Genomic DNA, 13,818 nt, shown 5'->3' on the forward strand with positions numbered 1-13,818 from the left:
GGAAATAGATCAGAACTGCCTGAGCTGCAGCACTACTTCCAGCAATAGCTGCTGCAGCAGCGATCATTACACAGTGGTGGGAAGGCCCCCCGAGGAGCGGGCAGAAGGACCAAGAGGAGAGAGTGGTGGAGGCCAGGGGGATCCAGTAGACACGTGGGGGGAGAGAGCATGCAGCATTGGGGGCCTGTGGCCTAGAGGAACCACGTGACGTTCGCCCAGCAGCGGAGTGGTGGAGTGCCCCAGCGGAGTTGTGGATTGTCTGGCGGCAGAGAGGAGATGGGACCATCTGGTGGCAGGGAGATGTAGGGCTGTGCTGCGCTAGTGTGGAGGCCAGCCGGCCCCACGTGGAGTAGGAGTTCAGATCCGCAGTGTCCGGAGCCACTGGGGTGTTTGGTCCGATTTGATGGTTAGGCACTGGGGGCTGAATCATAGCCCGGAGCAGGAAGAAGTCCGGTGGAGACGCCGTAGCTGGTGGAGAAGCTGGAGCGGACACTGGGAGGCTGAATCCTCGCACCCTAGCAGCCTACAGGATCAGACTGGCATGTTGGAGTGGTGGAAAACAGGATCTCCTAGGGGACGGGCTGGGAATTTTTAGCCAATCAGAGAGGGACAGACGTGTGTGAGGGGAAAAATGTGAGGGAAAGAGGTTTCAGCCAATTAGGCTGCATTAGTTATGTCTGAGGGGAAAGGGGGAGGACAGTAAATAAGGGGGAAAAGTCCAGCATGCAGTGCAACTTCCTTTGTCCATCTGTGTGCAAAATAAGAGCCAGGGGACCTGGGGAATGATGTTGTATGGAAAAGAAAAGTAAGAGTGATTTTTAACTTTCGGATTACCTGGTTAGCAGCATTAGTACTTGATTGCCAGATAAGATTTTTGAATTTATGCCTGACGGTTACACTTTACAGAGAAGATGAAAATTATCTTCTAGGAGAAAAGTTAATTGCATATGGGCCAATGTGAGATGCCAGTTGCCAGGCAATAGTAGTCCAGGTGTTGAAAAGCAGAGAGGACCCAGAAGATACAGCGTCCAGGACCTGGTGGAGAGGATAGACAATGATCCACATTTTCTGAATATGCACTATGCTGTCTAAGTTTTGGTCTAGAACAGGGGTGTCAAACTCAAATACAAAGTGGGCCGAAAGTTAAACACTGGGGCCAAGTCGCGGGCCAACCTCATGACCACTTCCCTCACTTACAAAGTTCCCTGGTGTCTAATGGTCCCCCTCCCCTATAAAGTTGACCTGGTGTCTAATGGTCCCTCTCCCCTATACAGTTCTCTGGTGTCTAGTGGCTCTCTTCCCTCTCTTATAAAGTTCCCTGGTGCCTGTTGGTCCTCCCTCCTCTTTGCATTTTCCTGGTGTCTATTGATCTTGCATCCATCCCCTACACACTTCCCTGGTGTCTAGTGCTTTCCCCTCCCTCCACATGTGGTTTCCCTGGTGATCTAGGGCTGTACCTCCAATATAGCTTCCCCAGTGGTCCAATATAGCTTCCTTACCTCCAATATAGCTTCCCCAGTGGTCCAATATAGCTTCCTTACCTCCAATATAGCTTCCCCAGTGGTCCAATATAGCTTCCTTACCTCCAATATAGCTTCCCCAGTGGTCCAATATAGCTTCCTTACCTCCAATATAGCTTTCCCAGTGGTCCAATATAGCTTCCTTACCTCCAATATAGCTTCCTCACCTCCAATATAGCTTCCTTGAGTGGGCCAAACATAATGCAAAGTGGGGGCAACCACTTGGGGGCCAAACTTGATGGCTTTGAGGGCCAGATTTGGCCCACGGGCCGGAGTTTGACATGTATGGTCTAGAATTTTTAGATTATTGCAATCCTTATTTGGGAAAGCAGTCCCACGAGACCCAAAGTTTGTTCTTCTGCGTGTTTCCATAGTAAGCCTGACTAGACATCAAAGAGCCTTGGTGAATGTTATCTGTGTAGCAACAAAACAGGCTATTGCCAAGGCATTTAAAAGGCAAAACGCAGATTGGCCCATATGCAGTTAACTTTTTTCCTGCGTTATCTCCTAGGAGATCATTTTCATATTCTGTTTAAAGCAAACCTGAAGTGAAAATAAACTTGTGAGATAATGAATTGTATGTGTAGTACAGCTAAGAAATAGAACATTAGCAGCAAAGAAAAGAGTCTCGTACTGTTTCCAGTACAGGAAGAGTTAAAAAAAAAGTTCAGTCGTTCTTTTCAACCCACTTGGTGCAATACAGTCCTCTTTCCTGAAGCACTTAAAGGGACCCGAGCAGTAATTCAAATCAAAACTTTCACTTACCTGGGGCTTCCTCCAGCCCACCGTATTCCGCGAGGTCCCCGTCGACCTCCTGGCTCTTCTGCGGGTCCTGCCGGCGGCTCCGTTGCCGGCGACATGCAGGCCGACACTTCCTGATTTTGAATCCTTGGCGCCCGCTTTGCTTTATCGCGCCGGCCGCTCAGTGTCATCACGGCGGCCGGTGGGACAGTACTGCGCATGCGCGGTTCAGAGGTAGAAAAACTTGCATGCGCAGTACTGTCACTGAGCGGCCGGCGCGATGATGCGAAGCGGGTCCCAAGGATTCGAATTCAGGAAGTGTCGGCCTGCATGTTGCCGGCAACAGAGCCGCCAGCGGGACCCGCAGAAGAGCCAGGAGGAGGACGGCGGGGGCTGGAGAAAGCCCCAGGTAAGTGAAAGTTTTCATTTTAATTACTGCTCAGGTCCCTTTAAACCGCCAAGGAACAGGGAATGACAGCTTGAGATAAGGTTTTTTTCCGCAGGAAAGTTCAAAGGTTCAGAGTTCATATCTGAGTGGTTCGTTTGCGATCCGCTTTAAAAAGCGGTGCTTGAGCCATTTTTTAGGCGATTTGCCTCAATGGAAGGTATAGAAAAAACGCAAAACGCTCACAAAATCGCTTTGGCAAGCGATTGCGTGAGCGTTTAAAAAAAAATACATTATATTTATTTTTTTCCGTATCAAAAGACTGAAGCTCTCTGCAAAAAACTTACAAAAACGCCCACAAAAACGAGCAAACGCACAGAAAATCGCCAGAAAACGCTTTAAAAAATTGCGGAGTAAAAAAAGCCCACCGCGGACAGACACGCGAGCTGAACACAATGTGAACAAGGTTAAAAAGTTAGTTAAAGACAAGACAAGACAAATAACATTTATATTGTGCTTTTCTCCTGGCGGACTCAAAGCGGAAGTATTGTCGGGATTATTTTGAGTATTTTCTTGTTTGCTGGTGGTTTAAAAGGCATTTTATGAAAAGGTGTGATAATATCATCAGGAGAAAGAGTGAATTACATATGGGCCCATGTGTCTTTAGAAGAGATCAAATCCAGGGTCACTACCTTTATGGTTCTTAAACAGATGGCAGGAGTCCTTGAGGACTGCTCCCCCCAAGTAGCTAAAGTGTGGGACCCGTGCAAGCAGATGATGGCAACTGGGTGGAATACGACCCAAGGGCTCTTAACTGCTCTACTATTCTCTGTCTGCATTTTTCTTTTCTTCCTTCTGTTTCCTTTTATTATTGTCTTAAAAGACGACTGAAGTGAAAGAGATATGGAGGCTGCCATATTTATTTCATGTTCCGCAATACTGGCTATCCTGCTAATACTTTTAGCCACAGACCCTGAACAAACATGCATCATCTCAGGTGTTTCTGACATTATTGTCAGATCTGACTTCAGTCACTACTGGAGCCAAATAGATCAGCAGGGCTGCCAGGCAAATGGTATTGTTCTAAAGCAAATAAACAAGGCAGTATTCCTCTCACTTTAGTTGTCCTTTAAGGGACACCGGGAGGCAGGCGCTGTTTGGCAAGGGTTAACAGTAAAACACTCAGTACAAGGAATGTCTGAGATAGAACACTGCTAAGCTTGCTGGTTCGTGAATTCACAATATAATGCTGTTTGCTGAGCTGACAGGCTGTCAGTCACCCTCTCCATCTCCAGTGTAATCTGTTGTGGTTATGCATCTGAGTGAGCAGATGTAAAACCATGTGGATGATTGCACACGGGACCTGGCGGGCCAGAAACTCCCACCTCCTAGCGAGCTCCAGAACCCAGGCCAGCGCCAAAGCAGCCAGATCCAATATAACCTCTGGAACTGGTCACAATACGATGGGCCAAATCCTGGGTGCAATATACACTCCATCTGTCACACACAGACAAAAAGCCAGCCACTTAGTCACTATATACACAATGCACTGTATAAGAGCTATATTACAGAGGAACTGTAGTGAACAAAACATTATGAATATTTTTTTTTCTTACAATATTCATTAAATAATTATTTAGTTAGTCCTGTCAGGTGCAGATCAGCAGAATGTTCACTTACTGAGAGTTCCGGAGCCAGTACAAAATATAACTGGTCTCCCAGAATGCTTTGGGAGGAGAATTGCATATAGCTAAACAACCTAGGCTGTGACATCACTGGGAGGGTGGGGCTTCAAACCAATATACAGCAATGTATGGATATAGGAAGTAATTCTGATACTGAAACCAGGAAAATTACTGTAAAAGTTTAAATCCTGAATAATTAAGTGCATTCTACTATATTATTATGTATTATTATGTATTATTATTTATTGTATTACGCAGCCCATATTACTATATGTTGCTACAGGGCCTATTTGATCAATAACATTTATAAAAACACTATGACAATACTAACTGTCCCCCACATGTCCCCTTTTGTCCCCCATTGGTCCCCTATGTGTCCCTGTCTGACCCTCATGTGCCCCCTCCTGTCCCCCGTATCCTCCGCTCCCCCTGAATAAATGAATGCAGTGGCAGCATTGCTCACCTGATCCACAGCTCCAGTGGCGATCAGAGATCTCTCCTCTCCCTCACGGCTCCTCTAGTGCCGGATTCTGCTGATGATGCGATCAGCAGAAGCCAGCACTAGGGGGACAGTAAGGGAGGAGAGAGGTGTCAGATTGCCACGGGCTCCAATGGATTAGGTGAGATGTGCTGCTGCTGTTTTCATTTATTCAGGGGGAGCGGAGGAGGACACAAGGGGGAAGCGTAGGAGACATGGGGACAATACATGGAGTCCCCTACATCGCGGTGGGTCAGCGGTTCGTATTGGCGGGCGTTTGTAAGTCGGGGGCTCCCAGTATTTGGAATATAAGTAGTAATGACGTTCCTCCCCATTTTGTCTTATGTTCCAAAAATACGCTAATTAGCAAAACAAAAAACATACAAACAGGAGAAAAAAAAGTACATTTTCTTGTATAGAATAATTAGAATTGTTTTTACTATCAAAGTGGGTTTGGTTTTTTTGGGAATGGCGTGATTATATATTCAGTGAAATCTACGCCAATGACAAAATGCATCTATAATCCCTGACAGAAGCCAATTAGACGAGGTTTATAAAGCAATGTAAGTAATGTGTGAGCTCACCCTGTATTTATGTCTATTTGACACAAGGAATAATATACTTCATAAACTTTGCTGGCACTATTACAATGTTCTTGTTTGCCCTAAGCTGCTGACAATCCAAGACAATGTTTCACTAAGTAGTATTTATTGCGTCCCAGTGTGGGAAATTAAGGCACTTAGATTTTAATTATATTGCCAGCATCTACTAATTGTAAAATGTCTGTATGGCGTATGCTTTAGTTGTTACTGTTAGAAACCACACAATTTAAAAATGAAAACACTTAACACTAAAGTGAAACGCTACAGCTATATCTGTAATCTGCTGAATTTCCCAAAGTCGGTTTAAGTGAACCTGTCCGAGATAAAATATACATGCTAAATGTATGATAACATGCATACTTCTTGGTAAGGAGAAATGTTTAATAAGTTAAGTTTTGTGAATCAACCCCTTAAAGTAAACCTGAACTGAAAAATAAAAGTATAAATACACATACACATGTCATATTTGCCTCTCGTGTAGTCTGCTTATCAATTTCTTTCTACTCTCCTGCTTCCTGTTTGTCCACTGAGATCAATGGAATGTTCCGTCATCCATTTAAAAAAAAGGCAATGACCGCATTACAGCTTCTGGGTCAGCACTCTGTTAACTAGTAATATCCCTTGAGCCATAGGGAAACCTGGACATTACCTTGCACATCAATTGTCGTTTCAGTTATAACTGACAGCAGTTCATATAGTGGAAAGGGCCCTGAGGGCCCTTTTACACTTAATCAGTTGCTCTCAGTTATAACTGAAAGACAACTGATTTTCAAAGTAATGTCCATGTTTTCCTATGGCACAGTTCCCACTACACTCATTTTAACTGATAGCTTTTTCACAATTCACTGCTATGGAGAAAAACAAAAACACTCTGCATACCAACACATTAAGTGTAAAAGGGTTCTAAGACTTCTAGCTTCCTGAGAGAAAAGTCTGACTTGATCTTGTCAGAACTGGAAGGAATCGTTGTTAGAAGAAAATGGTGAGCTTCTGAGAGGAACTGAGAGCGAGGTAAGTATGTAATATTTAATTGCAGGTACATCATGTGTTTATTTTAAATATTTTTACTCGGTTCAGGTTCAATTTAATTGCTAAATGTGATTCTTAAAGCGGATCCGAGATGAAAAACTAACTATAACGAGTAACTTGTGTATATATTGTATCTAAAGTTTAGATAGTTTACACAGCATATCTAGCTGCAAACAGCTTCAACAGTATATGATTATTTCTTCCTGTGATGCAATGAGGGTAGCCATGTTCTGTTTGTCACAGGCTGAAGGCTGGAGATGCTATCAGCTTGCCTGTATGTAAATTCAGTCCCCTCACCTCCTCCCTCCTCTCCTCTGCCTCTGAAATCAATGGCTAGTAACCTCCTCGTCCTCCTGCCCAGACCGAGCTCCCATGAGCCCTTGCTACAGTGCCAAGGCACTGTGAAAAGCTGTGGGCAAGGCTTGTTTAGTTTATAGGGAATTAGAGTATTAAAACAAAACAAAAAAAAAGGATTTGGCTTGAGAAATGCCCTATAAACTATATGAAAGGAACACAATTATGCAATGAGTAAAACTTTATCTCGGATCCACTTTAACTATGATGGCTATTCTCAAGAAAGTGCACTCTTCTCAGTGGTGTATTTCTAGTCTGTATTTGTTTCATATTTGTGGTCCAAAATAAAAATTGGCTGGACTGGCAGAGCTTCTGATGAATCTCCCTCACTCTGCACAGGTAAATCCAGAGTTGACTCAGCACTTTGAAGAAAAAGGCTTGAAGTTTGTTGGACACGACACCGAGGGGCAGAGAATGGAAATCATCGAGCTTGAAGGTTATCCATCCATGTTTCTTTCTTCTCTGTTTACAGAATTCATCTACCATTGTTGTATCTGCTGTCTGTAGTATTGATTAGAGTCGTGCTGATTGACATTGGATCTGGCCAATCCATAGCTAATGGGGGAAATGGAGATTGATCCTCTGTCCTGGTGCATGGCCTGCCAGTGAACTGGTGAAGGGGCTTTAGGAACTCTGGAGCTTGCCATAATGGACTGTACTAATGGAAGGTTTCCCAGAAGAGGTCATTGTAAGAGCTCATGCTACTATTATACAGCAGCTTTTACTGAGTTTATTTATCATCTCTCAATGTGGGTAATGTAAAGGATCTTTTAATATAAGTTTAACCACTTTATCCACCAGTACAGTACATCTGCGTCCTCTGTGAATTAATCTAAGCCATGGAACATGGCTCATGGAACATGTATTCCCTTTCACCAATTAGTGCTGCAGCAGATAGTGCCGGAGGTTTTGCACAGGAGCACAGCTGTGCTTCAGTTAATGTAATACGGCGCACGCAAAGTTAAATGCGCGTCGCTTTATGTACTGTATACAGTAATAATTCATGATCTACATTCCGTTCGCGTGATCTGCAGTGACTTCACGTGATAATGATACTTAGCACGTGATAATGATACTTAGCACATGATATCACGTGCAAAGCGGCTTATCTCTGTCGTGCTAAGTGTTAGCACGCTTTAGTGAATTGAGCCCTATGTCTGCATCCATGAAAGCAGGAAGTAGACACAGTGCAGATTTATTTTAGGATTTGTATCAGCTGTAACAAAGAAATGTTTTTCTTTAAAGGTTATTATGCTGTTGTGTATCTGTAAGGAAACGCGGAAAGGCCGCCGTCTCTCGAAGTGAGGCGGCTGTTTCCGCGTCCAGCATGGCGTCACAACGCGGAAAGAACGCCGCAGGCCGCATAGGCAGTGCGGCGGAATCCTCATTGGTAACGGCGGAATCCGCATCGGAGGCGGCCCCCGCACTAGATACATTGCATGACAGTACTGGTGTGGCTGGGACTGATAGTCCACCAAGATTCAGACTTACACGCGCGCGAGCACAGAGGCAGAGTTTAAATAACAGTTAGAAGGGAGTCAGCTGACCAGCTGGGTCAGCTGACAAATTCCACTGCTCTCATTGGACCAGCAATTAGGGAGGTCCTGGAAAGGTCCTAGAGTATATATACTGCTGGTTGTTCACTTGCTCTTTGTCTGGCGTGCGATCACATATGTGGAAGCACCCAGCTCCGTAGTCAGATCCGCAAGTGTGCCGGGACCAGCTGGAGCTGTAATCCTACACTTAGCTAGATTTTGTTGATAGCTTAAAGTACTAGTTTCATTGTGATTATCTGTTATGACTTTTGCCTGCCTTGACTACTCTTCTGAACTCTGATCTTGTACCTCGATATTTCTGATACCCTGTTGCCGAACCCCGCCTCGTTTCTAGACTCCGCCTCAGCCTCCTGATTCTGTACCTCGATATTTCTGATACCCCGTTACCGAACCTTGCCTGTACTTAGACTCCGCCTTTGCCTTTTGATCTTGTACTTTATCTGTCCGTGTGTGTACGACCTGGCTTGTCCGACCTCGAGAACCGACCTTACCGTTAGAGGCGGTTCCTCGCTCTGTTAGCGACCCTTCCTCCTGAGGGTCACTTCCAGACATCCTTCCTACTGTCAGTCTGACTCCTCCCGTCTTGGAGAGCTCAGGTCTGCAGAAGGAATCTGTGCAGTACTCCTTGCTGCACTGAGGCCTAGTCCTCAAAGTGTTACTGTTACACCAAACACTACACTCTACTCAGGTGAGCAGAGGTTAGCTAGTATATCGGATTATCGGTGAGACTGCAGATCACTTATAATCTGGTATATATCTGTATTCCCAGTGATACTGCAGATCACCGGTAATCAGATCCTCTCTATGCTTCACCGATCGTTACAGTATCTTTTAGAGCAGAGAGGACGTTCTGAGTTCAGTTTCACTTTAAGTAATTAGCTGCACAAGCAGTTCTTCTCACTCTCTTTGCACATTTGAACTTAGGACGTGATTGGCTGCAGATTTTTAACACATGGCGGATTCTCCTAGTAAGACTTAGGAATGAGTGTCTGTTTTTAAAGGTATATATAAAGAGAAGGTACCATATTTTTTGGACCATAAGACATACTTTTTCTCCCCCAAAAGTGTAAAGGAAAAGTCAGTGCGTCTTATGGTCCGAATGTGTCTCTTAGGTGCGGCTGTTACATGTGTCTTTTCTGTCCCAGTGTCTCTTATGTCCCCCTCTGTCTGCCCCCGTATGTCTCTTTTTTCCCAGTCCCTTTTCTGTCCCCCTGTGTCTGTCCCCCGATGCCTCCTCTGTCCCCCTGTGTCTGTCACCCGATGCCTCCTCTGTCCCCCTGTGTCTGTCCCCCGATGCCTCCTCTGTCCCCCTGTGTCTGTCCCCCAGTGCCTCCTCTGTCCCCCTGTGTCTGTCCACCGGTGCCTCCTTTGTCCCCTGTGTCTGTCCTCTGGTTCTTTTTTTGTCCCCCTGTGTCCTCCATGTCCTGTCTGGTGTGCCGTGTCCCCCAGTAGTTAACATACGTACCAAGGCATGAGTTGAGTCCCACAACAAGCTTCTGAGCAGAGCCCATGCAGCAATTGCTTCCTTGTGCCCGTGGCAACTCCAGCTTACCGGGACTTGCTTCAGACTTAGTAGCCAATCAGGCAGGGGTGCTGCAGGGGAACTATCCAATCACCACCGCCTGCTGTTCTAAATGGAGCCGATGGTCCAGCGGGTGTGATCAGGGCTCCGTCATTGGCCAATCACTGCAGTAGAACGGGTGGCGGGGTTGAGGGGAGAAGATCTGGTTTTTGTTCTCTAAACTTAGGTGTGTCTTATGGTCCGAAATACAGGTAAGTAGCTTTATAAAAATAGTTTGCTATTAATACATGCGATATAGAGTTAAAGTGAAGGAATTGTTCTCTTTCTTCAACAAAAAGTGGAATTTGTTTGTAAATAATCAGTAATAACCAACAGTAAAAATAATATCTTTATAATTGCTTGAAAGTTCTGCTATTGTTAGGAGGTTTTTTTTTTTGATGTTGTTGTTTTCGTTGTTGGATTGTTCCAGTCATCTCCCGAGGACTTCTTAGCTTCTTATTAAGGATTCCTTGTAAACATTTTTGGGTATTGTTGTGGATCTATTTCCATCATCTTTTATTTATATCCGTGTAGACGTAGCCTCACCTGAATCCCATTGCAGTATGTAAAAGGAGGATGATAACATTGTATTTTTAAAGTCGATTGGAACATGCATTGCTTTCAATAAAACTTTGGTATTGATGCAAGACTAGCTGAAAGCAGCGTGTTTTATAACCTGCAAGAATAGCCTAGGACAGTGCAAGTAGTAGAGAGCAGAGGCGCCAGCAGGATAAAAAAAATCTAAAAGCTTTAAAAATGCTTGGGAGGCAGTGGTGGACTTACCTCCAAGAAGCAGACACGATAACTGTCAATGAAGACAAACAATGTTGTGGTATATTCCCCAAAAAAGAGCCCTATCACTTAGTGGGCGCAAACTACGGCACTAAGTAGTTTGCGCCCACACATCAGTCTTAGTCCCGCTCACTGTGCATGCAGCGAGGGTGTGCCTATATTGGTGCACGGTGCGACGATAACGTCGCACCCGCTGCCCCTTAAATGTTGCACCTGGTGCGACGATAACGACGCATCGGTGCCCCTGAAACAGCGCATTCATGCGCCGCTTCGGGGGCACCCGATGCACCGTTATCGTCGCACCAGGTGCAACATTTAAGGGGCAGCGGGTGCGACGTTATCGTCGCACCACCGACTAATATAGGAGCACCCGCGCTGCGTGCACAGTGAGCGGGGCTGCACGCAAAGTAGCATTGCGCGCACTACCATTAGCGCCGGTTAGTGAATCAAGCCCATACTGTTTGTATCCCTACTTATTGCCTGATGAAGCGGGTTACACCTATAAATAAAATTGTTTGTCATAATTGACAGTTATCATGTCTGCTTCTCGGAGGGAAGTCCAGCACTGCCTCCCAGACATTTTTAAAGCTTTTAGATTTTTTTATCCTGCTGGCGCCTCTGTTCTCTACTACTTGCACTGTGTCCACCCCTGGTGGAGGGGTGACAACCCCTTTTTTCCGATCTACAGAGAGCGACATCTTAATCCTGAGTGAGGACAGGTCTAATCTCCTCACCTGCATGTACAGTGGTTACCTGGAAGGTAACCCTGGTTTGTGAGTATCTTATTCTCACACTTTAATTTTCCTTCATATTTCATTACATACTACACTATATTAGGCTCTGGGTGTTCTCTTTTTTAGCCTAGGACATTGATGGCTAACCTTGGCACTCCAGCTGTGGTGGAACTACAAGTCCCATGAGGCATTGAAATACACTGACAGCTCTAAGCATATCTTGGGGAGGCAGAGGCATGATGGGATTTGTAGTTTTGTCACAGCTGGAGTGCCAAGATTAGCCATCACTGTCCTAGGACATATTATACGCTGTCTTGATAAAAGTGAGTTTTTAGGTTATATTTTATTATTATTATTATTTATTGTATTTATTTAACATATTACGCAGCGCTGTACAATAATATAAATGGGTAACACACAAAGTAGGACATACAGGAAACTAACAACAAAACAAGATCATGCACATGATTTGATAACAGTACAGTGTCATAGGTCAAAATAGACTGTTCTAGACCACAAGAGGGGTGATTGACAGGAAGATTGCATAATGAAGCTGGAAACACTAGGGAGGAGGGTCCTGCCAGAGTCTTACAATCTAAAGGGTGGGGGTGGAGACAGCATCTGCATCTGTTGAGAGCGTGTCTAACAGAATGTACCCCCTGCACCAGAATGGTGCTGGTATAGGGGGGTGTGCGAGCATGAAAGGGTGAGTCTTGAGAGCTTGTTTGAAGGTATTAAAGGTGGGGGCGAGTCTGATGGCTGGTGGGAGCGAGTTCCAGAGAGTGGGGGCAGCCCTAGTGAAGTCCTGCAATCGTGCATGTGACTGAGTTATGCGAGGTGCGACTAGGCGCAGGTCATTGGGGGATCGGAGGGGACGAACTGGTATGTGGCTGTGGACCAGATCAGAGATGTAATATTTAAACATTAATTGAAATAGAGAGTGTTGGGTGAATTTAGGGAGTGAGTTCCAGACAAGGGGAGATGCACATTAGAAATGGAGGATCCCTCGTGGGCCACTCTGGTCCAAGGGCCCTGGTGCGGTCCCAACCTCTGCATCCCCTATTGCTATGCAAGTGTGCTGTACGCCTGTATGCAAAAACAAGACTGAGAGCAGCTAAACAAGTAGTTAGCTGAGAAATACGCAAGCTTGTATTTTTGAATTTCAGTTGAAATTGGACCTGAACTCTTGCACAGGACAGAAGGAAAACATAGAGAAATGCCCCCTGTATGTATTTAGAGAGTTTAGCCTGTCTAATTCCCCCTCATCTGTGACTAATCACAAGTTGTAATTTGATCTCTCAGCTGTGTCAGCTTACGAATCTCCTCTGCCAAGGCAGAGCAGCTAATATGTAAACACGGGATGTTAACCTTGTGTCTGCTTCCATGAAAGCAAGAAGTAGACACACTGCAAATGTATTGCAGGATTTGTATCAGCTGTAACAAAGAAAGGTGTTTTTCTTTCAAAGTTATTATGCTGGTGCTTATCTTTTAGAGCAGAAAGGAATGCATGTTTTTAAAAATGTGTGATTTTAAAAATCTGCACGGTGCTCTGTGTGGCTCCACCTCCATGACAAGAAGGGAAGGGATCTGACCGCTGTTTTTTTTCCCGCAGATCATCCATACCTTGTCGGCGTACAATTCCATCCAGAATTTTCCTCGCGGCCCATGAAGCCGTCTCCAGCATATCTCGGACTAATGCTGGCCGCCTCGGGGAAAATCAATGGCTACCTACAAAACGGGTGCAAATTATCCCCCAGGTAAGTCTTTTGTATGGATAACGATTGTGTTTTGTACTGTACAGTCCACGTTGCAGTTACTAAAAACTATGATGTGCCGGCGTAGTGACGCTCTCTGATTTCCATCACATTTCCCTACCACGTCATCGAGTTTTCTGACGTGCATGCGCAGGTTCTGTTTCCCTACCACGTCACTGCGTTTTCCTGGCACGCATGCGCCGTACGATCCTGTGCCGACATATTTTTTAGCAGCTTATGCTGCTGATATTTGAGGCCTAATATCTCCGCAGCTATGCCTCCTACACACCCCAAATTTTGAGGGTATGGGTGGACCCATACCCCCTACCCAGCCCCCCATTCCACTTAGAGGGGCAGCAAACTGACAGAGTGGTAGCTCAGGCGGTCCCCTCGCTCACCTCAAATTTTGGGTGTGTAGGAGGCCTAGAATTAGGAATTGTATTCAAGATTACACTGAGCATGCGTATGATTGCGTACAGTGCAGTGACGTAGGCAGCAGTAGGGCAGCAAAGTGTGTCCTGCTCCACCAGCTACCACGCCTCTGGGAGGTAACAGTAAGGGCCCATTTCCACTGTCTCGCATGCGAAAAGGGTACCGTGGCGGACATGCGTCTTTAATGCAAATTTG

At 45.4% G+C, this 13,818-nt stretch overlaps 1 protein-coding gene across 5 annotated transcripts in view; it reads left to right on the forward strand.

The window, feature by feature from the left end:
- The window catches only part of CTPS2 (CTP synthase 2), a 300,027-nt gene that overhangs the window by 247,684 nt on the left and 38,525 nt on the right, over positions 1 to 13,818 (forward strand). For all 5 annotated transcript variants that reach the window (XM_068270769.1, XM_068270771.1, XM_068270768.1 and 2 more), the window contains 2 exons: positions 7,134 to 7,230; positions 13,050 to 13,194. In XM_068270769.1, the coding sequence (XP_068126870.1) occupies positions 7,134 to 7,230; positions 13,050 to 13,194 (242 nt within the window). The remainder of the gene's footprint in view (positions 1 to 7,133; positions 7,231 to 13,049; positions 13,195 to 13,818) is intronic.

The sequence above is a fragment of the Hyperolius riggenbachi genome, chromosome 2 (genome assembly GCF_040937935.1).
Source record: "Hyperolius riggenbachi isolate aHypRig1 chromosome 2, aHypRig1.pri, whole genome shotgun sequence".
NCBI classification, from domain to species: Eukaryota; Metazoa; Chordata; class Amphibia; order Anura; family Hyperoliidae; genus Hyperolius; species Hyperolius riggenbachi.